Here is a 26,445-nt window from a genome sequence, read left to right on the forward strand (position 1 = left end):
TAGAAAGAAAAAAAGGAAGGAAGGAAAACATGATCTCTGAACCTCTGGCTGCATTTTCTGATGTGTGAGGGAAGCTTTTTCTGGAGCCCCAGCACTGCCTCTCACCAGCGAGCTGTGTAGCCTTGGAGAAGCCACTTCCCTTCTCATCTGTAAAATGGGCATGATAATGTTTTCTCCTCTAGAGTTCTTTGTGGAGTATCTTGCAAAAGACCCAAGTTAGCTGTTATTCTAATCACAGCCACACTGAAACCTCTCTCCTTCTCTGCCCCCTCTATCCCACGCTTGAACACACTGGGCCCTGTTCCTAAGGGCCCTTCTCTCTGCCACAGTACATATTGAAAGGCTCCGTAGAAAAACCAATGGCGCTCTAGGTATATACCCCAAAGAACTGAAAATAGGGACTCAGACAGATACTTCAACACCAGTGTTCATTGCAGCATTATTCACAATAGCCAAATGTGGAAACAACTCAAGTGTCCATCAACAGACAAAGGGATAAACAAAATATGGTATATACACACAATAGAATATTATTCATACGTCCCTTTACAGTTTACAAAGCAAACACTTTTTAATTTGATCCTTACAGCAGCCCTAGAGGTAGGCATTGTCATATTCATTTTACAGATGGAGAAACTGAGGCACATCAAAGTTAGGCCATTTGCCTAAGGCCATGCTGTGAATGAGTCGTGGAGCTGGGTGGGAACCCAGTCTTTCTGGCCCCCAGTACAGTGCTCCTTAATGTCCCTTCCTCCCCGCCCTTAAAGCTATGTTTGGGCTTCTTTCTAAGCAGAAAGGCCTGACTTTTTTTTTTGTGAGGAAGCTCAGCCCTGAGCTAACTTCCATGCCAATCCTCCTCTTTTTGCTGAAGAAGACTGGCCCTGGGCTAACATCTGTGCCCATCCTCCTCCACTTTATATGGGACGCCGCCACAGCATGGCCTGCTGGGATCCGAACCCTGGGCCGCCAGCAGCGGAGCGCGCGCACTTAACCGCTACACCACGGGCCAACCCCCAGGCCTGACTTTCTAACCAGAGCCACCTGAGCTCAGTTTTGCCTCTTGGCCATGACCAGGGGCCATTGTCCTGATCCTCTCCTTCCACCAGTGTTGCTCTGCTCTGTTCAATGTTTTCTTTTCTGGTCTCCTTCCTCGGCCGCCATTCAGGCTCCTGGGTGGGTGACAGATTGAGAGGAAGAAGGGGTTGTCAAGGATGTCCAGGGTTCTGGCTTGTGCTACTGGATGGATGATTACTGAGAAGGGCAAGTTTGGGGTATAAAAGTGTGAACTTGGTGTTAGACCTGTTGAATTGGAGGATTTGTGAGATAGCCAAGAAATGTCACGATTGTATATGGATGACATTCAGAGCGATATTTAGAAGCTGCAAGATCTGAAGCTTTGGGCTTGGGGAGGAGCAGTGGGTCAAGGGAGCCTGGTGCAGCGTGGATCCATGAGTGTCTGGCACTCGCCTCTGGTGTGTTTCTCCCATAGGAGACACTAGGGGGCAGCAGGCAACAGCAGAAATTGCCAGAACTTCAGAGTCACGGGATCTGAGGTGGTGTCCTATATGCACTCCTGTTCAGCTGCAGTGTGAACTTAACCTCTTTAAACCTCAGCATTACTCATCTGAAAATGGGTTTAATGTGAAGTAGGATAGTACAGTGGTTCAGAGCGTGAACTCTGGAGCCAGAGGGCCTGAATTTACCCAACTGTGCCATTTACTAGCTGTATGACTTTGGCCAAGTTATTGAACTTCTCTGTGCCTCAGACACCTTGTCTATAAAGTGGAAATAGTAATAGTTTCATATGGTGACTACAACAGAGGCCGGCACATGGTAAGTGCTAAATAGATGATAGCTATTTTATTTTAACCCCTTCTTCCTGCCCACCCACTGCCCCTCCTAGCCATTCTGGGACCAGGACTCTCGGAGGCAAGACCACTGCCTCTGAGAATAATCAGGAGAACAAGTGCTGCTACTGACCATGACCACCTACTACTATGTGTTGAGTATATTATGTGCCTTATTCCATTTAATCCTCACAATAACTCATTGACTAGATCCCAAATCCCCATTTTATAGCTAAGAAAACAGAGGCTCAGCGATTTAAGCCACTTGTCCAAGGTCATACAACTAGTAAGTGGCAGAGTCCAGAGCTAAGCCCAAGTTATTCTGTTCAGAATCTGAGCTCTTTGCATGGCTCCTCTGGGTACCCCAGAAACTGGGCCTTGGTGGTTGCTTCAGGCCCCAGCAGAATGGGCAATTCTCCCCTCAAGAATTCCATTCTGTACTCAACTCCACTTCTGTCTCCCATACCCCTCTTTCCCAGATAGAATTTCCTGGAATTCTGAATGGAATAAATGGAATGGAACCAACTGAAAGAGAACCCTGTGGAGTGGAAGGGAACAGAATGATGGAGGATGAGCAGAATTGGAATGTGGGAGTCCAGGCTATCTCAGCTCCTCTGATTGGTCAGGTCAGACAATGGGCGAGTGACCATTCAGAGTTGCCTCTCCCCTTTCCTTCATTGGCCAAAAGATAGTGTGTCCTGGAGGCTGGAGAGAACCAGGGGAGTCGGGAAGTTACCCTGAGGAGTGAGGGGCAGGTGAGCTGGGATCTGGGCTGGGCCAATGACATGGACAGAGGTGCAGCTGGAGCCCTGGAATTCGAAGGAACTGGGCTGTAGAGGCTTCTGGAACTCTAGGTTGGGCTGTTGGGTGGGAAACCCCAGGTCCGCCTGGCACTGAGGGATTCTTGGGGCTCCCTGGCTTTAGCTAGCATGGCACTCAGTTATTGGGCGTGGAGGGAACTGCAGGCTGAGGACCCATCCTGTACCAGGTTGAGGCAGGAGCTGCTTCTTTGGTCCTGAATTTGGTTTCAAGCTCTAGTAGAAGTATCTCCTGCAGAGTCCTTGTGCTGAAAGAACCTTCAACTCCTTCAATTTACTGATGAGGAAATGAGGCCTCGAGGGGAATAGCCTTAGCTGAGGTCACATAGTGAATAAGCAGTGGGCCCTAGAGGAGGTAGACCTCTTCTCCTTTACCTTGCTCTATGTGGTGTCAGGATAGGCCTGGGTTCAAATCCTGCCTTTACCACCTAGTGGCTTTGTGAGTGGGGCAAGTGCCTCAGCCTCTCTGGGCTTTAGTTTCCACATCAGGAAAATCCATTTATTCATTCAGCCCTTTTCTTGCCTACCCTCCACCTCATCCCAGTACTGCTCCCTCACTCTCTTGCGCTCACACACACACACACACAAACACACACACTCACACAGTGCTGTGGACACACATGGCCAATGCTGAGTCTTCTAGTCACTCACAAGGAACAATAGGCAGCTCTGGCCACTGAACACCACCCCTACTTTCTGGCCCTCACCCCCAGCCAACCTCACATCCCCTTTTAAGCCTTTTTGGAGAGCCTCCAGCTAGAAGGTTGTCTCCCTGAGCTAACTCAAAGCTGTCTGAGCCCTTCTGATGGCCTTGACTTCTTCTGCTGCTTTCACTGTCCCCAGATGGGAACTCCCAGAGGGCAAAGTCTGGTGTGATTTATCTCTGAGTCCCCAGCTCAGGGCAGGGTCCAAAGGCTACAGCTGGGAGTGTTTGTGGAAGGAGTAAGTGAAGAAAGCCCCTCCAGCGCCCTTGACCACCACCTTCACCCTCCCAAACCATTGATGTGGCAGAAAGAGCCCTGGAGTGGGGGGTCACACAGACCTAGGATGGAATCCCGGCCCAGCCTCTTCCTGACTGTGATCTTGGGAAATGGACCTCAATTCTCTGAGCCTCACTTTCGTCTTCTATAAGTAGCCTTCCTGAGGAGGAGACATGTAAACCAAGAACTAAAAGACCTAGAGGAAGAGCCTTCTGGGCAGACTAAACAGCTGGTGGGAAGGCCCTGAGGTGGGGATAAGCTTGGCATGTTGAAGAAGCAGAAAAGAAACCAGTGTTGCTGGAGTGCAGTGAGCAAAGGGAGAGTGACTGGAGGTGGGAGTGGAGACACGGCAGGCACTGGACCACACAGGGCTTCCAAGGCCTGATGACTAGGGGTCTTGAGCAGAGGGGGTGGCTTGATCTGACCAGTACCCCAACAGCTTCACTCTGGTTGCTGTATGGTGACTGAAGGAGAGTAAGAGTGGAGGCAGGGAGTCCAGTGAGGAGGCTGAGGCAATAATCTAGGTGAGAGATGGTGGTCTGGACTAGGGTCGTGCCTGGGGACGTGGTGAGAAGTGGTCCGATACATGATGTATTCTGCCTGTGGATCACACAGGACTGGACATGAAGGATAAGGGAGGAGAGGACTCAGGATGGGCCTTGTTTTAATTATCTATTGCTGAGAAATAAACTACCCCAAAACTTAGTGATTTAAAACAACAATGATATATTATTTCTAAAAATTCCATGGTTTGGCCAGGGTCAGCTGGCCAGTTCTGCTGGTTTCGCCTGGGGTCACTCTGTGGCTGCATTCAGCTGGGAGCAGCTGGGGCTGAATTACTGAGATGGCTTCTCCTCCCCGGGCCCCCTCTTCACCCAGCCTCTTGTCATTCAGAAGTCTAGCTGATCTTCTTTACAGCGTGGCAGCTGGCATCTGAGAGAACAGGCCCCTTTGTGCAAGTGCCCGTTGAGTCTCTGCTTGCTTCATGCTTCTTGATGTCCTGTTGGCCAAAGCATGTCACATAGCCAAGCCCAGAGTCAACATGGGAGGGAACACACAAGGGCCCAGAAACTGGAGGCCTGGTTCGTTGAGCCCACCAGTGTAACAGTTTAGCACACCCCTCAGGTCTGTGGCCTGAAGAAATGGGTGAAATTCAAGAGTAGAGAAGAAAGGGCAGGGTTTGCTGGAGGGCATGGGGTGGTGGTGCAGTATCCTGCCCCGGGACCTTTCTTGGGAGACACTGGGGAGGACAGTGGGCCTGGGAGAGCCAGCAGCAGTGGACACACAAAGTCCCTGGCATGTATGGTGAGGTAGGAGTGGGGAAAGGGAGGGAGTAGTAATCACGGCAGAGAAGCTGAAAAGTCTCCAGGCCATTCCCTCACCCACCGGGCATCACTGAGCGCCTACTCTGTGCCTCGCCCTGGTCTGAGCACTGCGGACACAGAGAGGAATAAGCCTGAGTGTGTGACCTTGGGGAACTCATGGTGTGTGGGGGAGACAGACCATACCCAGAGGTGCCAACACAGGATGACAGGTGACAGCTTATGGCTGTCCGGGGCTCCTTGGGGTCCCAGGGGAGGGATTCCGGGAGTGGTTCCCAGTGGAGGACTACAGAAGAATAAAGAGTTGGTCAGACAAGATGGTGGAGCTGGAGCATGTGGAGGCCTGCCTGGGCCCCAGCCTGGGCAGGCTGCCTTCCAGCGCTGGCAGTCAAGGGGTGAAAGCAGACCCACAAATGGGCTCTAGGAAGACCGTCAGCAGATATTATTCTTCCCATTTTATGGATGAGCAAACTGAAGCTCAGAGTTGGGAAGTAATTCTACCCAGATCTGGCTCCTCACATCCTGGGCTTCTTTCCACCCTGTTCAGTTCTTGCCAAAATCTAAGGGAAGGCGAGGGAGGGGAGGGCTCTTTCCTGAGCTTGCAGGGATGCACCTAGAGGCTGGGGTGGGAGCTGCTGTAGAGTGCCCCTTCCTGTGTCCTGGATTGGTGTCACCTCCCCTAAGGAAGGCAGAGCCCTGTGAGGAGACATAAAGAGAGGTGGTGACATGGACTGGGGATGGGCAGACCCAGACTTGGAGCCCCCAATCTGAGCAGAGAACACCAGTCTTGCCCTCAGGCCTCCCCTGCGGAGTCCAGCCCTCTGGACTGAGGGGCTCCCTGTCTGAGGGGATCAGGGGACCATAGGTCTGAGGGATGAAGGATGGAGGGGAACTGTGTAGAGGTCAGAGGTCAAGGTCAGGGGAGAGGATGGGGTACCTATGGCTAAGTCTGAGCCAGGTTTCCTATCAAGTGGGAAAGGGTGGGGGATTGCCAAGTTTAGTCCTGGAGGCTCAGGTAGGGGTATAGGAGGGAGGCTGGGAGCTTAGACCAGCCCAGTTCAGCCTCAGCCTGTGTGACCTAGAGTTTGTCCCACTCTTCTAGGCTGGTGCTGAGGGTCCCCAGAGCTCTGCCAAGTGGAGCCGCCAGCACAGGAGCTTAATAACACATGAGCCAGCTGAGCTCTGGCCTCCCCTCTGAAGGGAAGGGCAGCCCCACATCCAACCCCAGCCAGAGCCCTGCTGTTCCTTCCTCCCAGCTTGTCTGGGGGTGGGCGTGGGGGCAGCTGCTGAGTCCAGGCCTCCACACCTGCGAGGGAGGGTGAGATGGAGGGAGGGGGAAGGGAGGTCCTGGCATCTGATGCACTTACAGCAAAAGCCTCTTTTCCTTGGAACCAGAGTGCTAAGTAGTAGGGCTGGAAGCCAGCTAGAGAGAGACTGGGGGTGGGGAGGTGGAGGGAGGTTGGAGGGAGGGGAAGGCAGAATTAGAGAAAGACCTGGAGAGGGAGGTAGAGACAGCCCTAGAGAGTCTGAAAGAGACAGAAGGGAGCAAAAAGACAGAAGCAGGTGTAGTGGGTATGAATATGGGCGCACATATTCAGGTAGGGAAGAAATAGGCTGTTTTTAAAAATTCACTCAGAGCCCTCATTCCATCTGGCTGGTGGGAAATCCAGTCTCCATTATTGTTGTGCTCTCTCAACCCATGACAGCCCCTAAAGTTGGGCCAAGGCCTAAAGGTGTTACAGAACCAGACACGGACAAGGTCCTTCAGTTTGGTCACCAAGCCTCCCTGGTCACCCCGCCGGCTTGACTCCATCAGGCTAGGGACTGTGCTATTCAGTGCCAGCCATGCTTGGGGCGTGGAGTCTCTGGTGACCTGGGAGCCACTGGATGTGGGGTCTAGTCTTCTGAATGCCACTTGTCCCCTGAGACCCAGGGCCTAGATCCATCCATTCTCTGAGATTGGGGAGCCTGAACTGTCACCCCCACCCCCATCTGAGAGGTTGGGGAAGAGCTTCTCACTCTGGTCCCTAGAAACCCTAGGCAGTTGTGTGTCTTGGAGCTATACTCCTGTGTCCCTCTGGCCCCTGGGTCTGGGGATCTGTCCCTTAGCAAAGTCCTTGTTCCTCAGCATCTTACAACTGAGCGGCTGGAACCAGCCCAGTCGTCCCTCTGGGGCCTAGAGGCTGCAGACCCAGCCAGAGAGCCCCGGGGAGGATCCCCAGAACCTCCGCCAGGCATCCCTGTGGTGGTGGGGAGATGGCAGACAGCCAGAGCTGGAGCCTCATCCTGAGTGAGCAGGAGGGACTTCATCCAGAGCCAGACAGTCATTAAATTATTCAGTGCACATTTACGATGTGCCTGCAGTGGGCCAGGCCCTTCCCTGGTCTACAAGGCTCCACATGACCTGGTCCTTACACATTTTATTGTAAAAATTTTACTGTGAAATATCTCATACGTGTAGAAGAATATGTGTGTGTATACATACATATAAAATATTTATACATGTGTCTATTGGAGAGTAAAGGTAAAATGAACACTCAGGCATTCACTACTAGTTTAATGGGACATTTCAGTACCTTTGAAGCCCTCTGTATGGCTCTTCTCTGTTGCCTCCCCTTTCTTCATCCACCCAGAGGAAGAACACCATACTGAAAATGGTGTTAGTCATTCCCGTAACGGTGTTAATCGTTTGGGCTAATTTACCCATTGGGCACAGTAAGCACAGCACACAGGACCCACAGTATTTTTAGGGGCCCACAGAAATGTTTTAATTTCTTTTAAAATCAGAGATGATTGAATAAATAAATGGCAGAGAAGAGAGATTTTCCTTACAGAATTCCAAGTGTATGTAGATACTCCACCCTCCAGGAGGGGGCGCTTTATCTGGTTAATGGTGCCATGTACCTAGTTTGCTAAGAATTTTTAACATAAAAGGTTGTTGAGGGCTGGCCCAATGGCATAGTGGTTAAGTTCGCGTGCTCCACTTTGGTGGCCCCGGGGTTTGTGGGTTCGGATCCCAGGCACAGACATATGCACTGCTTATCAAGCCATGCTGTGGCAGGCATCCCACATACAAAGTAGAGGGAGATGGGCATGGATGTTAACCCAGGGCCAATCTTCCTCAGCAAACAGAGGGTTGGCAATAGATGTTAGCTCAGGGCTAATCTTCCTCACCAAAAAAAAAAAAAAAGATTGTTGAATTATCAGATACATTTTCTATATAAATTGAAATGTTTACTTGGTTTTTCTCCTCTAGCATATTAATATGGTTAATTACACTAGTAGATTTTCTAACGTTGAATCAGCCTTCCTAGAATAAACTCACCTTGGTCGTGATGTATTTATTATCTTTTAAATACATTGCTAAATTTGCTTGCTAATATTTTGCTTAGGGCATTTACATCTATGTTCTTAAATAACATTGTTCTATAGTTTTACTTCTTATACTGTCGTTGACTGTTTTTGATATAAATTTTTATCTTTCCAGGAATTTGTCTATTTTACCTTTGCTTTAAGTTTGTTGTCATAAAATTCTTTATAATATTCTTCAATTATCTGTTAAATCTCTGCTACAACTGCAATTTAGTAGTCCAGTTCTTAAATATTATAACATTGTTTATTTGTGCCACCACCCCCCCCCTTTTTTTCTTGGTCAGTCTTGCCAAGAGTTTCTCAGTTTTGTTCCCGTGTCAGTTAGGAATTAGATTCAGCTGGAAGTAACAGACTGCACACAGCAGCTCACTGCGCTACCAATCCTCGAGTGAGGTGCTTGTCTTAAGGTCCTTGATGGCATCCACCACATCCACGTTTCTGACAGCAGGATAGAGAAAAGGAGAAAGAAAAGGGCAAAGGTTGTGGACCACTTCTCCCTGGCTGCTTAACACCTGAGTGCCCCAGGCTCAGTCCCTGGTCCTCTCCTCTTCTCTGCCTTCTCTCATCCCATGGTCATCTCGTCCAGTTACATACTGCCTATGCGCTGATAATTCCAAATTCACATCTGCAGCCCAGGCCTCTCTCCTGAGCTCCAGATACACAAATTCAACTGCCCACTCAAAATTTCTGCTTGAATATCTACTTAACAGGCATTTTGGACTCAACGTGGCCAAAATTTAACTCCCTAGAAATGAAAAATCCAACAAAATGCTGGAGCCCCAAATAGTTCCTTTCTTCCGAATGCTTCCTGATTGCAACTTGCAATTTGATTGCAACTTGGCTTCTCTTCCTCAAATAGAACACTCTGCAACTCCTAGCACTCCATCCTTTAATGGAGCTCAACTGGCATTAAAAAAAAAGAAAAAAAAAAAAAAAAAAGGAAATCGAATAGCATAGAATAGATTAGACCGGGAAACATCAGTGTGCCACACCTGTAATTAGGGTGACTATTGCTTGTTCAACTTTCATCTGTGTACTGGGTACTGTTCTAAAATGTCTCATAGTGGGTTGAGGTAAAAAATTTTGACTGGTCTAGGTCTCGAGGTTCAACAGGTGCCTTCAGGGCAAACACCAGCTACAAGACTCATTTAACCCAAGAAATTGCCCTTTCTTGTCATTTCTGGCCTCTCCTATTTCTCTTACTTTGTAGTCAGCTCATTGATGCTTTGGAAAAGATAATTTTTAAAATTTAACCATAATTTTTAAAATGCTGTATATGAGGAAGTGTTTCTCTGCTTCCCTCTTCTGCTATTTTGCTGGAAATGGAACTCTCTTCCTGCAGTTCTGTCCCATTTCATTCCATCACCACAGCTCATTATATTCCAGCTTCACTTGCCTCCTTTGTGTTCCCCAAAGGCGCCAAACTCTCTTTGGCAAAGAATCTTTGCACTTCCTTTTCCTTCCTGGATTGCTTCTCTTTGCACTTCTAAGCCTGGCTCCTTTGCATCCTTCAGGACTTCTTCATCAATCAGGATTTGCTCAATTATAAGTGACAGAAAACCCAGCTCAAAATAGCTTAAGAAAAACCAGGAGCATTTGTTGGCTCACTTAACTGAAAAGTCCAAGGGTAACACTGCTTTCAGGTACAGCTGGAATCAGGTGCTCAAGTGATTTCCCCACTCATCGGGTCTTTCTTTGTTTCTGGGCTCTCCTGCCAGGTAGCAAGGCAGGCACTTCCTTTGTGGTGGCAAGACGACTGCCTGGAGCTCCAGGTTTATAGTCTACTCAGTCAATAATTTCCAGGCAAAGAAAGTTTTCCTTTCCCAGTAGGTCTAGCAAACATCCTAGTATTGAGTTTCATTGGCCAGGCTAGGATCACAGGCCCATTCTGGAGATGGGCTGGGGTCAACCCCACAAAAAATATGCATTGAGCACGTAGGATAAGTTCCCCCCAAAATATAAAAGCACTGTTATCAAAGTAGGACAAACGAATGATGGGAAGGCAAAAACTACAGCCGTCCACTCCATCATCCTTGACTTCTCTAAAGTACGTCCCCTTGGTTACTCCCTATCGCATCACCCTGTTCACTTCCTTCAAAGCACGCATGTAACCTGATCTGAAATGATCGTATTTGTGTTGATTCTTATGGCCTTCCACTCTTCCTCTGGATTGAGAGGGTGGGGACTTGCCAGTCTTGATCCCCATAAGTGCTATGTCCCAGCATTTAGAACAGTGTCTGGCACACAGTAAGCGTTTAATAAAGGCTTGTGGCAGGAATGAGCTTGCTGGAGCTCCCATCCTCTCTTGCTTTCTTGAGAATCTCCCACGTGAGGTTATCACTTCATGCCGGACGGCCATGTTTCCCTCTCTGCTGAATTGCTCCATCAGCCTACAAAGGTGCTCCTAGTAGCTTCCATCTTACAGTGCCCCGGTCAGCCCCACTTTCTTGCCAGCTACCACCCCTGTCTCTGCTTCTTTTCAAAACAAAACTTCACAGAGAGTGGTCTGCATTGGCTGTGTTTGCCTCCTCACTCTCCATTTATTGTTCAGCCGCTTTCTTGTTTTCCCCCTTTGTCACCAACCACTCCTGCTCTGGCTCCTTTGCTGGGTCCTCCCCATCACCCTGACTTCTAAATGTGGTGCCTCAGGCCTCTGTCCGCTTCTCTTCTCTATCAGCACTTTCTCCTGAGACCATTCATCCTGTTCCGTGGCTTTAAGTACCATCTATACTTTGATGACTCCTCAAATTTAAACCTCCAGCCTGATTCTCCAGTGCTGACTTCCAGAAGCATCTACATACCTGCCTACTTATCGTGGATATCCAACTTGGGTTTTGTGAAATAATAGAAAATATGTATATTGGTCTCTGCCCCCAGTTCCTGGCACGGGCTCCTACAACCCTTCTAATTTCCTAAGTGATAGAAGCACTAGGAGCATCTTTTGCTCTAATATTTGGTCTTTGACTCCAGTTCCCAACACAGAGCTCCTAAACCCCTTGGAATTTCCTTGGTCATAGGAGCATCTTTTGTTCTATTGAGGTGACTCAGAGTAGGCTCCTGGATAGCTTCAGAAAGGGGCTGGTCACTGGAAAGACCAAGCCATGATTAGAAGCTTGAAACTTTCAGCCCCATCCTCTGGGAAGAGGAGAGGGGCTGGAGATTGAGTTAATGAGCAAGCGTGCCTATGTAATGAAGACTCCATAAAAATCCTAAAAATATGGAGATTTTATTATTATTAAATTCGGAGAGCTTCTGGGTTGGCAAACACATCCAGGGGCTTGGAGGGTGGTGCACTCCAATTCCATGGAGACAGAAGCTCCTGTGCTTGGGACCCTTCCAGACCTCACCCTACATATTGCTTCATCTGGCTGCTCATCTATCCTTTATCATATCCTTTATTATATCATAAACTGGTAAATGTGTTTCCCTGAGTTCTGTGAGCTGTTCTAGCAAATGATCGAATCTAAGGAGGGGGTCCTGGCAACCTCTGATTTGTAGCCAATTTGGACAGAAGTTGTGGGTAACCTGGGGACCTACTACTTGCAGTTGGGTTCTGAAGTGGGGAGCAGTCTTGTGGGAATGAGCCCTTAACATGTGCAGTCTGCACTAACTCTGGTTAGTGTCAGAACTGAACTGAATTGCAGGACACCCAGCTGGTGTCGGAGAATTGGTAGGTGTGGGGAAAAGCACATAGGTATTTGGTGACCAGAAGTGTCAGAAGTGAAGTATTCTGTGAGTAGAGTATTGAAAATAGAAGAAAAACAGAAAATAGTTTCCCAAACGTGTCCAAACCAAAATTCTTTCCAAAAATTTACCTATCTCCTATGTATGTAGACCTCTACTAGAAATATATTTTTTCCTCTCTGTATTATATTTTTATTGAGTTTTACCTTTCCATAGACTGATACTTAATGCACATGATTTTACAAGTTAGATGTTCATTTTCCAGTGCACGGTAATTCCAACCATATTATCTGAATGCTGTGTTAATGCCAGTTATTTCAAATAATTTTTCCACCTTTAAAACTGAATGTACACCCTCTGCAAAGTATAATATTTCTTAGTTGGACTAAAAACTAGGACAATATAATGGGCTATTACTATAGACTCTTTTTGTTCTTATTTTTATAATGAAGCAATTATCATTTAGGGAAGAAAACTCTCTTGACCTTGATTTCTCCACTAAACCTGTGCCTCCCCTGGTCTTTCCCGTCTCAGTCAAGGGCACCACAATCCATTCTGCTGCTTCATCCACAAACCCAGAGGGCATTCCCTCACCCCCACACTAATCCATCCACAAGTCCTCTCAGTTCACAGCCAAATAAAAATCAAATCCATCCCCCCTCCCACCTCTTGCCATTACTCGTGGCCTAGTCACCGTCCTCTCTCAGCTGGATTACTGCAGTAATCTCCTACCTGTCGTCCCTCATTCCCTCTCGCTCCCTTTCAGTTCATTCTCAACACAGCAAATAGCATGATCTTTTAAAAACAAATCACATCACGTTGATCCCCACTTAAACCTTTCAAAGGCTTCTCCTGCACTTAGAGTAAAATCCAAAATCCTCACCCTGGCCTCCAGGCCCAGCCTGCTTCTCTGAACTCAGCGCTCCCTATTTTCCTGCTGGCGTACTAGGCACTGAACACACTGATCTTTCTGTCTCAGGACCTGTGCACATACTATTTTTTCTGCTGGGAAATATCTCTTCCCAATTCCACGTGACTGACTTCTGCTCATCTTTCAGGTTTCAGCTTAAATGTCACCTCCTAAGGAGAAGCCCTCCCTAACTCCTCTATCATATCACCAGTTTATTCCTTGTCCATGATTTTTAGGCAAACACTATGGCATCATGGTTGAAAACAGGCTCTGGAGGCCGACTGCCTGGGGGTTGAATCATAGCTCGGCTACTCCTTCACCATGTGACCCTGGCTACATTTACTTAACCACTCTGTCCTTCAGTTTCCTCATCTGCAAAATGGGTATGTTAATAATAGTACCTCATAGGATCAGTACCTGGCACAGAGTAAGCCTAAGTAAATATTAGCAGGTATGTTATTATTCTTTCACGGCACATTTTTTTGGGGTTAATTATTTTGATTTCTGAAATATAAGCTTCGAAGGATAGGGATTATGCTGCTTTTATTTACTGCTGTGCCCCTAGCTCCTTGGACAGTGGCTGGTATAAAGTAAGTGCTTAATCATGTTGCTTAATGAATGCATGAAAACAGACACGATCTCACCCCTTTTGGAGCTTACAATCGAGAGATCATGGAGTCTTACCTTGTCCAACTTCCCCTTCAACACCTGGCCACTTTAGAGATGTGAAAACCGAGACCCACAAAGGTGGGGTGATTCGAGCAAAGCTTCAAGGGAGAAGGGACATTGCCCTTTCCAACTTCCCAGAGGGAAGTAAAATTTCTACTTGTCAGAAACGTGATGAAGTGCCAAAGCACTTGGAATCTGCTACATCTGTTGTGAACACAAGTCACAGCCTTTTATTCCAGGAATAATAACCAGGGCAAAATTTTCATCACAAGAGAAATTAAAAACAAAGAAAACCTGTGAGCTCTCCGGATGGAGCAGCAGGATGGATTGTAGTGCTTGTTGACTGTGATGACGCTGACACTGCTGGTGTGCCTTCCTAGGAAAGACATCTAGTCCCCTGTCCAAATAATTGCCACCCCTGAACATTTAGGAATCCAGAGGCTTCATTTTGCAAATGCAGGAACAGAGGCGTAAAGAGAAGGAACTTGGGGGCCGGCCTGGTCGTGTAGTGGTTAAGTTCACATGCTCTGCTTCGGCAGCCTTGGGTTCACAGGTTCGGATCCCAGCACAGACCTACGCACCGCTCATCGAGCCATGCTGTGGTGGCATCCCACCTACAAAATAGAGGAAGATAGGCATGGATGTTAGCTCAGGGCCAATCTTCCTCATCAAAAGGAGGAAGACTGGCAACAGATGTTAGCTCAGAGCCAATCTTCCTCACCAAAAAAAAAAAAAAGAGAGAGAGAAGGAACTTGCCCAAGTCCACATAATGAATTAAACCCAAGTCTTCTTCTAGCACAAGATTTCTTTAAGGTCTAATTAATATAAAAGCTTTTAATAGAAGAATGGAGTTCTCATGGAGGTGAGGAGGAGCGGGGAGAGGGAGGAGAAGGACTAGAAGAAGGAGGAGGAGGTGTTGAATCAGGTGCCCATTGGCAGGCAAGGGCACTGACAGGTGTGTGGGGCACCCAGGGACCCTGAGGGGAGGGCGGGGGAGTCTGCCGGGGAAAGAGGAGATGGAGGCCGGGGCCTAGCTGGGTTATTTTCAGAGCTGCTATCTTTGTCTGCATCTGCTAAATTATTAAACGATATCACATCCTAGAGGGTGCCAGTCCAAGTTGCCAGGAAGAGACTGAAAGGGAGGGGTTGGATCTCTTAGCAAGACCTCGAACCTTCGGCTGGGATGGAAGTAGACTCCTCAGGCCTTGACCCCCTGTGCCACCCCACTCTCAGCTGATTGAGGGTTCCTGTCTTGGGTCACAGCCGCACTCACCATTCCCTCTGTAAGGTTCTGTCTCCGCTGGCTGCTATCCTGGGAGGGGCATGTATGTAATGGATAGGACTCTGGAACCAGGTCCCTCCTGGGCTGCCTCTTCTCTTTCAGAGTCTCTGACTCAGACTGCAATCAGATCTGACCAGCTTGTGAGACCCTAATCCTTGCATCTGTCTGTGTCCTTGTCAGTGCCATAGGTCTTGGCAGTTGCATTCCTCAGACCCTGAGGTTCACAGAGAAAAAGTGCTTTTCTCAGGGTTGCACAGCTAGGAAAGGAAAGGACTGAGCTTCAATTCAGACTCAAGTCTGTCTAATTCCAGATGCCTTTCCTCTCTCTATTCTTTTTTTGTATTTTAATATTTTCTCTATTTCCCATCTTGTCTACAAAAGGGATGTATAACTTTTATAAAAATCAGAAAAAACTGATAATCATTATAGTTTAAAAATGTATTCCCTGGGGCCGGCCCGGTAGCTTAGTGGTTAAGTTCGTGCACTCTGCTTTGGCGGCCCACGGTTCACAGGTTCCGGCACGGACGTATGCTCCGCTCATCAAGCCATGCTGTGGTGGCATCCCACACATAAAACAGAGGAAAATGGGCACAAATATTAGCTCAGGGCCAATCTTCCTCACACACACACAAAACTGTATTCCCTAATCCCAAATGTTGTGTTTGCTGGGTTGGCTGTGCCCTACAAGTTGTCTGTGGCCCCTGTCCACGGCCAGGAGTGCAGAGCTCAGGCCAATTAAGGAAACAGGGAAGGAAGCTGGCAGATGCCAAACTTCTCTCACGTCTGGTCCTGTGCACACGATGTTCCCATCCTGAATCCTTCTCCCTTCCTGTCCCCCCACCATCTGTGCATCCCTCACTTTGATTCATCCTTCAGGTCTCAGTTTAAATATCATCTCCTGCAGGGAACTGTCCCCGATCCCCTCCCCACCCAGCTGCGCAGTTTCTGCTCTGTTCCCATAGCCTCAGTGTTACCCCCATCCCAGTAGATACCTCACTGAACTGTCTGTATCCCCCCTAGACTGTGTGCTCCCTGAGGGCAGAGCCCCATATGATCATTGCTGTACCTCCAGCAGCCAGCCCAACAGAGGAGATAATGAACAAATTTCTTGAATGAGTGAAATAAACAAAGAATGAATAAATGAATGAATGGAGAAGGAGGCTTCTCCATTCTCTTCAAGCTCTACCCTTGCATTATTTTTCAATTCAAACAAATGTTTATTGAGCGCCTTATGGGGCCAGGCATTTGACTTCAGGGGATTCTAATGATAAACAAAACCAGTCTAGGGAGAGAGACTTAAACAACTAAACAATAAACAAATACATATATATCTGTAACTTCTGAGAAATGCCATCAAGGATAGGAAGAAGGGACATAAAGAATAACAGGGAGGTAAGGGATAACTTTGGGGTGGGTCAGATCTGTGTTTGAATCTTTGCTTGGCCACTTATCTGTTGTGTGACCTTGGGCAAGCCTCTTCACTTCTGTTGGCTTTGGTTTCTCATCAGGAAGAAAAGGCTGCTGATGCCCCTCTTTAGGGATGCTGTGCAGAGACAGAGGACATTCATCCATTCAATAAATATAGGTTGAGTATCTCCTCCTACTCAGAGAAATGACTTGCCCAAGGTCACCCAGATGGGCAGTATGTGTAAGATCTGAACTCAGATCTGGCTGATTCTCTGGAGCTGGCTGATGGTGGGGGGTGGGGGATAAGTCCTGGTCTTGTTCCCCCTGATTCATCCCCCAGAAGTTGGGAGCAGTGATCTACCTGTTGCAGGCAAAACACCTGTCAGTCTCCCCACAGTAATGGGAGGATCCCAGCTTCTGCACAGAGAAAGACACAAGGTTTGATGACACAAAGAAGACCATTCAAAGGAATAACACCATTCAGCAGAGCATTCCTCCTTGCTGGGGGCAAGCTGGTAACTCCTGAGCCTCTGTCATCCGCATTGAGCCCCTCTGACTCCTTGAGCCCCCATCCCTCCCCTTGAACCTCCCTTCTCCCCCTGTAAGCCTCCTCTAGCACCAGTGCGTCCACTAACCCTTCCCGCTCACTGAGCCCATCACGTTCCTTCACTGAACCCCTCTTCTGGCCCTCACTGAGCCCCTCCCTTTCCCCTCCAATGAGCCTCCACTACTGGTCACTGAACACCGTCCCCCTCACTCCCTCCTTTTAATTCCTCCTCCTTTCCTCTTCACAGAGGCTGGCACCCCCTTATGGACCTCTCCCTCCTCTCTGAGCCCCTTCTAAGAGCTGCCTCTCAGGAGCTGAGCTGTCTCGCCCACGAGTCCCCATCACTCAATCTAAGGCACCTGAAAGCACTTAGAGCACATGGGGGGAGGTACTCCATCGTCGCGCTCCTCCTCCACATCAAGGGAGTGCAGCTCCTCCATCAGTCTCCTTTTCAGGCTGGGGCAGTAGTCGCACTGACCCTTGACAGGGCCCTCTGAGCCCAGGGTATGCTGCAGTTCTTCCCAGTCGGTATCAGAGCTGGTTTCTGGCCCTCCAGCCCCTGCCCCCGCCCACCACAGAGACTTCCCATCTCTGATGGCACCTTCAAGTGGGTGGAAACTGAGGCAGGGCCATGGTGTCTGGGCCAGTGTTGGAGGGGGTACAGCAGGGTCACTTCTGCTTCAGAGAAAATGGGCAGGACTCAGTCCTATCAGTTGGCCAGGATGACTGAAGTCCCAGTTAAAGAGGGTCCCTCAATGACAGTGAAGAAACCCAGGTATCTGAGCCCCCAGAGGGCACGAATGGCTGAGTTGGTCCCATTCAGTGGTCCAGATTCAGCAACTGATCGGCAATGTGACCTTGGGCAAGGCACCACTGCACCTTCCGGGTCTGCTTACCCTTCTGTGTAAAAGGTGTGGGGGCACCTACTGGGAGGAGCAAACAGGAGCAGGGGTGTGGAAAGAACTTTGCACACCGTCGGGACAGGTGCTCCTCTTGGGGGGGGGCCCCAAGGTTTGCGAAAGCCGCGCTAGGCTCAGCAGCAGCGCTGTGATCTGTTCTGCAAGCGAAGGGCCTGCCTGGCGGGGAACAAACGCGGCCAGATTTCCACCGGGGCGCCAGTCGCCCCTCTGCGTTAACCTCTTCACGGACTCGGGGGGATTGGAGAAGGGATCCTGGTGAGCTTTGTGGCCCAGGAAACCGGGCAGAACCGATTCGGCCAAGGGGCAGCGTGCAGTTCGGGAAGGAGCACTACGCAGGAAGTACAAGTCTCCCGAGTTCTAGTCCAGACTCTCACTGTCACGTAGTGTGGCCTCAGGCAAAATCCTTCCCCACCTAGAGTCCGTGATTCCTAAGCAGCAGCTACTAGAGGTTGTGACTCAGCTTATGACTTATGTCCCCCAGGACCAGATGCAGTCCTCCTTCTACCCCAAATTTGGAGGAAGGTGGATGGGGACCTGATGCCCTAGCTGGGCAAAGCGGGACGAAGGACCAAGGACCTGAAGGGTTTGGGCAAGTCCTGAGTGGGCGGGGTAGGGGAGACGGGCTCCAGGCATGCCGGTCTCTGATTGGCTGTACTGTCCATCGCTCCGCCCCGTGTCCTATAAGACGCACCGGCGGCTGGCCCAGCGCTGGCGTGGAGGCTGCGGCCGCATCTTCTCCGGTACGCGGCGTCCATCCTACCCCGCGCGGGGGCAGCCGGCGAGACCCGTGGACCCACCGCTGCAGACCGCCGGGGGGGCGGGGGATGCCGGGCTGCCGCATCAGCGCCTGTGGCCCAGGGGCTCAGGAAGGGACGGCAGAACCCGGGTCCCCGCCGCCGCCCCGGGAGCCCCTGTCGTCCGCTCAGCCCCCGCCCCCAACTCCAACCTTGACCCCGACCCTGGCTCAGGCCTCGCCGCTGTCGGAGGCGGCCCCGGCGTCGGCGGGCTCTGCGGAAGGGCAGGAGCTGCAGCGCTGGCGCCAGGGCGCTAGCGGGGGCGCGGGGGGCACCGGGCCGGCAGGGGGCGCAGGCGGCGGCCCGGGCGCGGCGGCAGCAGGGGCTGGGGGGCGCGCGCTGGAGCTGGCCGAAGCGCGGCGGCGACTGCTGGAGGTGGAGGGCCGCCGGCGCCTAGTGTCGGAGCTGGAGAGCCGCGTGCTGCAGCTGCACCGTGTCTTCCTGGCGGCCGAGCTGCGCTTGGCTCACCGCGCCGAGAGCCTGGGCCGCCTGGGCGGCGGCGTGGCGCAGGCCGAGCTCTACCTGGCGGCGCACGGGTCGCGCCTCAAGAAGGGCCCGCGCCGCGGCCGCCGCGCCCGCCCGCCCGCGCTGCTCGCCTCGGCGCTCGGCCTGGGTGGCTGCGTGCCCTGGGGCGGCGGGCGCCTGCGGCGAGGCCACGGCCCGGAGCCCGACTCGCCCTTCCGCCGAAGCCCTCCCCGCGGCCCCGCCTCCCCCCAGCGCTGATCTAGCGCCCGCACCCCTGATCATCCTGACAGACCATCGCCAAGGTGCTGACCGACGGATAGAGGACACCGGCTGGATGTCACCGACGCGGATGGACGGACTGACCAACCACAGAAAGACAGTCTGGGGGCCGGGTGCCCAGTGAAGGAGGTTAAGGTGCGGTCTTAGTGGCTGGTGCATCCGTGGGGCGGGGTGGTGCAGGGCTTGGATCTCCCTTCCCTGGGGCTTCTGGAGTCTGCTGGGTCCCTAAAAAAGCTGTCCGCTTTCTGTTGCCGCCTCTCCCAGATCACCTGGCGAGTGAGGTGGTAGCACCAAGTTCCCATTATAGAGTTGGACAAACTGAGGGTGAAATCACAGGAGGGGTTTGGCAGCAAGTTTTTACCGGTTGGAGCCTGCTGCACTGACGCAGCAACCCCAGCCTCACCTCCACCTGCGATGCCTTTCCTGAGTCCCCTGGGGCTGTAAGAAGACTCTTGCCCTTGAAGCTGCTGCTTTCTGGTACCGTCCAGCTCCATACCTTGGTGAGGACAGATTAATGAGGCCCCAGGAAGGAGTGGGGGCTGGTACAGCGATGTACCACTGAGTTCTCCTCTCCTAAGCCCCTGTGTCCCATTTGGGGAGATGGAATCCCAGAGAGGTTGAGGATTTGTTCCCATGATATTTATGCTTAGGCCCTTGCACTTCTAGGAGACAGATCTTTTCTCATACTCTCATGCAGATTTGCTGAGTACAGCCCGACTCAGATAATCAGGGTGGGGTGTTTGGTAACTGCCTACAGCCTCACCTGCTCTCCTAGGGGCCCCCCTCCCAACCTGTCTCTAAGATGGCTCTGCAGGGATGGAGCCAGGTGACATTCTTTAACAGGCCCAAGGGGGCAGGTATGTCATGGGCTGCTAGAAAGGGAGGCCTTAAAAGGGCCAGACTGGAAGTGAGATCAGCCTCTTTTCCAGTCCACATGCCCTTCAGGCCCCCCATTCCGCTGCCCCAACTCAGCTGTGAGTGGCCTGGCTGCTGCTTTGCTGCTCACCAGCTGAGTTGACTGCAGCCTCACTTGTCAGTCTGTGAAGTGGGTATCTTCACCTCCCGGAAGGGCTGTATGAAGTTAACGGAGGGCAGAGGTCTGTCTTCTTCCCCTATAAGTCATGGAAGAATGTTTTATTCTCTTAAATCACATGTAGAAACAGGCATTGCTTTTGCTGGTGGATCCAGGAGCTAATTTAAAGCCCTCATTTTACAGAGTAGCAAGGTCACATATCAGCAAAGAACAGAACTAGGTCCCAGGCCTGTTTGTATCTTTGCCATAGTGTCTCTTCCCTCACCCGGGCAGGGGCTAGAGAGAGCTGGTGTGCCTGTCTGCCCTGTGACCTAGAACAACTCTGCCCTCTCTGTGGGCCGGATTCCTCAGTCCCTCTCTGATCCTAGCTGTCCCTCCTCATATCAGGGCTTGGGGATGGGGAGATGGGTGTAGGATGAGAATGTCAGAGTCGCGGGAATCCCGTTTAATGCTGGAGTCCTGAGGGCCAGGTGCACTGCTCTGAAAGGCAGAGCCCCAGGGTCCCTCACCTGACCCTCCCCCACCAGCCCTTCCTCTCCCCAGGTACCAAACTTTTTGGCTGGTTTCTCAGGCCTTCCTGAGCCCATTCTTAGCTGGGGAAAGGAAGTCCAGGAGGAGGTCTCAGGGCCTCTGAGACAGCTGAGCAGTGAGGGGCCCTGGCATCCTCTGGCCTTCCCCAGAGAGGGGATACTTTGTGAAGCTACTCGGATCATTTGGGGTCTAGAGGCCCAGAGAGGACAAGGACTTCCTGGAGGTGACACAGTGAGGAGCTCAGGCCACGGCGCTGGTTTGCAGCCAGGACTGTTCGTTTTCTGGGTTGCTCGGGAGAGGGATACTTGGTCCAGAGAAGCTTTTAGCTAATGGTGTAAAGTGCTCTGCGCTGTCGCAATTTTGTCTTTCTCTCGGATTTATTGGTAATCAGCTTTGTCTTGATTTGGAGGGGGTGGGGGCGGTAGGGAATTAGACATGGCTCTTGCTGGAGAAAGTGATGTATGTGTGTAGGAAATGGAGATTGGTCCTAGTGTCACTGGCAGCTCTGTCCCTCCCTCCTCTTCCAGATGTCCCACTGCTTCTCACCAAGGGCCTTGGCCAGGGCACACAGCGCTCAGTGACTTGAACCCCAGCTCTTGGTTCAGTGCTCTGCCCACTAACCCTCAGCCAACTAATAAAAGTCACCGTGTTCCCACCCCTGCCTGGCCCACCCGGGCCACCTCTGGGAGGCTCCATCTACTCCTCAATCAACAAACATTGATATCTACTCAGTGCAGGGGCTCAAGAAACGGCACTCAATCAGAGAGTCTCTGCTTTTAAGGGCTTGTGTCTCCCAGCCCTCATCTAGGCAGCTTTCCCTGGCTGTCACCATCCCAGGGGACCCTCTGGAGGCTGGGCAGTTTGTGTTGTTGGAGGGCTATTTTAGGCCTTCACAGACGACTATAGCCCCTGGTCAGGAGACTGACCCTCCCCCCCATGACTTCCTTTTTGTTTTTTTGTGAGGAAGATGAGCCTTGAGCTAACGTCCATGCCAATCCTCCTCTTTTTTGCTGTGGAAGATTGGCCCTGGGCTAACATCTGTGCCCATCTTCCTCTACTTTATATGGGGCGCCGCCACAGCAGGTCTTGACAAGCTGTGCGTCTGTGCGCGCCCGAAGTCCGAACCGGGAACCATGGGCCGCTGAAGCGGAGCGCGCGCGCTTAACCGCTGCGCCACCGGGTCGGGCCGGCCCCCCGCCTCCCATGACTTCCTGACCACTTTCTTGATGGCCCCCAGCCCTGTGCACTGGACCGAGTAGAGGGGATCTTGAGGGGCCTGTGCATTGAAGACATTGATGGCCACCAGTGAGTGAATCTCAGCGAAGGGAAATGAGAGGAACAGGAGCCTTTCTTCAGGCCAGTGCCTGAGGCTGGGAGACCAGTTCATGGTTCTAGTCTGGGACCTGCCCCTCCCCTGTATAAACCCCTTCTTTTGGCTGGCCCCAGCAGAGTGAGGGCATTTCTGGGAATCGCCACCAGAGGGCAGTGTGGGGCTGCATACCGGTCCGTGGGGGCGTGGCCTGGAGCAGGCTCGGTCCTCAGTGTCCCCGCCCCCAACCAGCTCTCCCCGGCCCTGCCCGAGCTGCTTAGGCCTTGAGCTTCAAGGGTCTGGCAGAAGGAGCGGGTAGTGGCGGTCCTTAGAGAAAGGACACAAAGGAAGCCCTGTGGTTGGGCCGGGCCCTGGACCTCAGGAGGAAGGTTCATCAGAAAAAACTTTCCTGAAAAGAGAGGTTGCCGCTGTTGGCGGTGACGGTCTCAGTAAAAGCCCAGAGTCATTTCGCTCCTCATAGGTTTCTTATACTGATAATTGATCAGAACACCCCGTCCCACCGCCACCTGGGGACTAAGGTGGCTTCCTAGAGGTTAGCCTGAAGCAACAGGTCGAGGCTAAGGTGCTCCAAGCCTGCAGGGGGCAGTCTCTAGGAGGCTCCCTTTCCCTGACAGCCAGGTCCCTCGAGAAACACCCAGGGGCCTAGGCTTCTAGGAGCTAATGGAGAGGCTCCCTGCTTTACAGCCAGCGGGGGATGAGGTATTTGGGAAAGCTGGGAGATCCTCGGGCTATTTACCGCACACTGGCCAGGAATGATGGGGGAAGGAATCTTTGCTTCTGGGATGATATATTATCTACCTCCTCTATGCCAGGCATGGTGCTAAGCACTTTACACCCATTATCTGTTTCAGTCCTCCCAGCTACTCTGCAAAGTAGGGGTTATTCTCTCCATTTCCAAGGATGAGGAAACAGGGTCACTGAGTGCAGGTGACTTGCCCAAGGGCATAGAACCTATAAGTGGGGGATCCCTATAACATTAGGCTATATGGCTTTTCATTCATCAAGCTAAAGAGGGCTCCATTTGGGGGGATTTCTGGGCTCTCTTTAAGACTGGGTACAGTGACCCCTGGTCTTTGGTTCTGGGGAGGGATGTGATGAGACGCTGGAGGGGTGGCAGAAGATACCCCCACCCCCACCCCAAGGTCTGGGCACACCTCCAGAGGCTGGATCCCCAGCCTGGTTGTCTGGGCTCCGGGGAGTGAGTCAGGCTGAGTCAGCACACCTGGCTTCAGGCAAGGGCAGGCCAACGATGCTCAGGGCCTGGGCTTGCCTAGGAGGGCTGCCTCCTCTCCCTGCACACCTGGGCTGGAATGTTTGGTGCCAAGGAGAGCAAAAAGCTTGGGATGGCAGAGGAGGAGGGTGACAGGCTCCACGGTAGGGCAGAAGGTGCCCCAGGCTTGGAACAAGACAGACCTGGGATTCAGTCCTGGCCTGGAACTTCTCAGCTGGGCACCTTGGGCAAATGACTTCCCTTCTCTGAGCCAGTTTGTTTCCTGTGTGTGTGTGTGTGTGGGAGCTAGGGAGGCGATAACTTCTGAGTGTTAAATGAGAGGTCGTACTAAGTGCCTAGCACCTAGTGGGGATCTGTAAAGGTTTGATGGAGCCAATCTCCTTAGCCCAGGAGATGCTGCCAGGACAGAAACCCCAGGCAGTGTGGGCCTTTGCTTCTCAGAGCATCGCCATATCAGGAATCCCTGGAACGGTCCCCCTTCTCCCCCCACTATGGGCCCTGGGGAACTCCATAAGGGGAGAGATGGAGGAGGGGGTAGGCTTTTCATCCCAGGAACATTCCATTCCAGCTGCTCAGACCAATGGGGATCCCAGCCAAGGACAAAGGCCCAAGGGAACCTCTGCTTATCCCAGGAGCCCACACCCCTTCCAGGGCGGGAGCCAGTGGAGCCCTGTTCCATAATATTGCCCTGCACCTTCTCTCCACAAAGGCCCCTCTTGAGGTAGATGTTGAAGGGTTTGGGTGGGGCTGGGTGGCTGTGGGAAAGAGGTAATTAAAGCTCTTTAAATTATTCTTTCCAGCTCCTCCCAGCTCCTCAGAGCCTCCACTCTATGGATCTGGACTCCTGGATACTGCTCCTTCCCTGAGCACCTTCAGGAAGACTTCTCCAATCTACCCTACACAACCTCGGGGCCCTCCTCACTTCCCAGGAGCCCTTGACTTGACAGTGGCAAGGGGCTGGATTCTGGGCAAGTGGCCTATACCGTGAATTTCTTTATATATGCCACATTTGACTTTGGCTTACACTGTACAATTGGAAATGTTACAACAGGTCCCTGAGATGCAATCAGATTATTTAAGAGTGCAGCAAACATTTCCAGTGTGAAAGTGAAAAGGATTTCTTTTAAAAATGTAGTCATCATTCTTAAACAAGTCACAGGGCAGCTGGAGGCCCCGTTTTGGTAGATGCCGTTGCTTCTCTGTCTAACAGCGCCGGGAGGCCTGTTTGAGGCAAAACATTGGTCTGAGAAATCCCTCAGTTTCCCTCCCCCACTGTCCCCTCGCCCTTTCCGTGTGGGAGTGTGCCTGTGGCCCCTCAGAAAGGTGATCAGCTGCTGTTTCCTGGAGGGACACACCTCTTTCTCAGGAAGAAGTGGCGGCGACATAAAAATTCTAAGCAACGTTTATATGAAAAAAGAAAGCACATTTATTCAAATATCCTGATGATAGAGGGAAGGGGGGCACATTTACTCACACACAACCCAGAACTTGTAGAATTCTGCAAAATGAATGTATATTGAATCAATCCCCTGATTTATACATTCAGGAAGAATAAATTTCGATGTGAGACAAAGGCGTGTGGTTTTGAGGTTTACTTTGCAAGTGTCCCTGCTGCCTATCTTTGTGTGTGTCTGTCATGGCTCTTTAAGTTGGCAGTTCCCTGAGCAGCTTCTGTTTAGTTTGGCAACCTGGGCCTGTTGACTGATTTGCAGACTGCTCTCTCCCTTGATCTGGCTCAAAGCTGACCTTCTCCAGGAAGTCTTCTCCAATTAAGGATGTGATCAGGGGATGGGAATGTACATGTGTGACAGTGTGACACCGAGGGAAGTCCATGTATATTTGTGATAACATGGCAGCAGATGATCCGTGGAGGATTGTGTGTGACTGTGCTGGTGACTGTATGGACCTGTTTTACAGTCAGGATCCCAGCAGGCAACAGGGAACACTCAAACTGGGAAAAGATTTTTTTTTTTTATTTGTTTTTTTTGTGTGTGAGGAAGATCAGCCCTGAGCTAACATCCGATGCCAATCCTCCTCTTTTTGCCAAGGAAGACCGGCCCTGGGCTAACATCCGTGCCCATCTTCCTCCACTTTATATGGGACGCCGCCACAGCATGGCTTGACAAGCGGTGTGTGGGTGCACACCTGGGATCCCAACCTGGGAACCCTCAGGCCCCCGAAGTGGAGCGTGCGCACTTAACCATTTGCGCCACCGGGCCGGCCTGCTGGGAAAAGATTTTAAAAGGGACTGTTTCCAAAGATGTGGGCTGAGCCTAAGAAACTAACCAGAGATGGTGCAGCTCTCTGGGGCTAGCAACAGTAGGAAGCCTTTACAACTGCTGGGCCTGAAGTGGGGAGGGGGGCACAGGGACCCAGAGAGTGCAGCTGTGTGGAGAGGCCCCCTGACAGGAGCAGTGGCCTTTGGTTGAGAGATGTAGCCAGCCAGGGCAACCTGGTGTGGAGGGAGCAGGGACAATAAACACCCCATTCTGCTCCTCCCTCCAATCTGCTGGGGCCTCTCATTGGCTGAACCCAACAGGAAGGCAGGGAACAAGGGAGCCATTGATGCACAGCCCAAAGAGGTCAGCCTCCCCAGGGCACAGAGCATGGAGAAGGGCAGCGAGTGGGACTGGAGGGGCCAACACATCATGTAACTGCCTGGTGGTGTGTCTTCTGTTCCCCAAAGTTCACAGCAACGCTTCTTCCCCCTCTGGGGCTCCTCCCACCCACCGTGGGTCATAAGGGGTGGGCAGACTGCTGCTTAGAGAGCACTGTGGGGTTGGGCGGTGGGGAACGGGGCTTTCCTCCCTCAGCCTTCCCCTCTCTGGCTCCGACTCCCAGTTGTTGATTCCTGCCTGTCCTGGCGTCTTAGTTGGCTGCAGGAATCGTCCATGAGAGAACAATGCCAACCACTGAGTCAGTGTTTTTCTCACACCTGGAAACACTGCACCACTCCCAAACACACCCACAGGCATGCCTGCTGCCACCACAGGCATCTGACATAGTCACCACAAGCCATGGCTG

General features: G+C 51.4%; 1 protein-coding gene across 2 annotated transcripts; it reads left to right on the plus strand.

Annotated features, from left to right (window-relative positions):
* Positions 1-18,249: 18,249 nt before the first annotated feature.
* Positions 18,250-25,390, plus strand: TRNP1 (TMF1 regulated nuclear protein 1). 2 transcript variants are annotated; one of them, XM_058553351.1, is made up of 3 exons: positions 18,250-19,431; positions 23,990-24,142; positions 24,222-25,390. In XM_058553351.1, the coding sequence occupies exon 1, from the start codon at positions 18,583-18,585 to the stop codon at positions 19,273-19,275; it is 693 nt and encodes a 230-aa protein (XP_058409334.1). In that variant the 5' UTR covers positions 18,250-18,582; the 3' UTR covers positions 19,276-19,431; positions 23,990-24,142; positions 24,222-25,390. The 2 variants fall into 2 exon arrangements, with proteins under 2 accessions (XP_058409334.1, XP_058409333.1); XM_058553350.1 differs by lacking the exon at positions 23,990-24,142 and having other exon boundaries at positions 24,222-25,389.
* Positions 25,391-26,445: the final 1,055 nt, after the last annotated feature.

Source organism: Diceros bicornis, chromosome 13 (assembly GCF_020826845.1).
Source record: "Diceros bicornis minor isolate mBicDic1 chromosome 13, mDicBic1.mat.cur, whole genome shotgun sequence".
Classification (NCBI taxonomy): domain Eukaryota; kingdom Metazoa; phylum Chordata; class Mammalia; order Perissodactyla; family Rhinocerotidae; genus Diceros; species Diceros bicornis.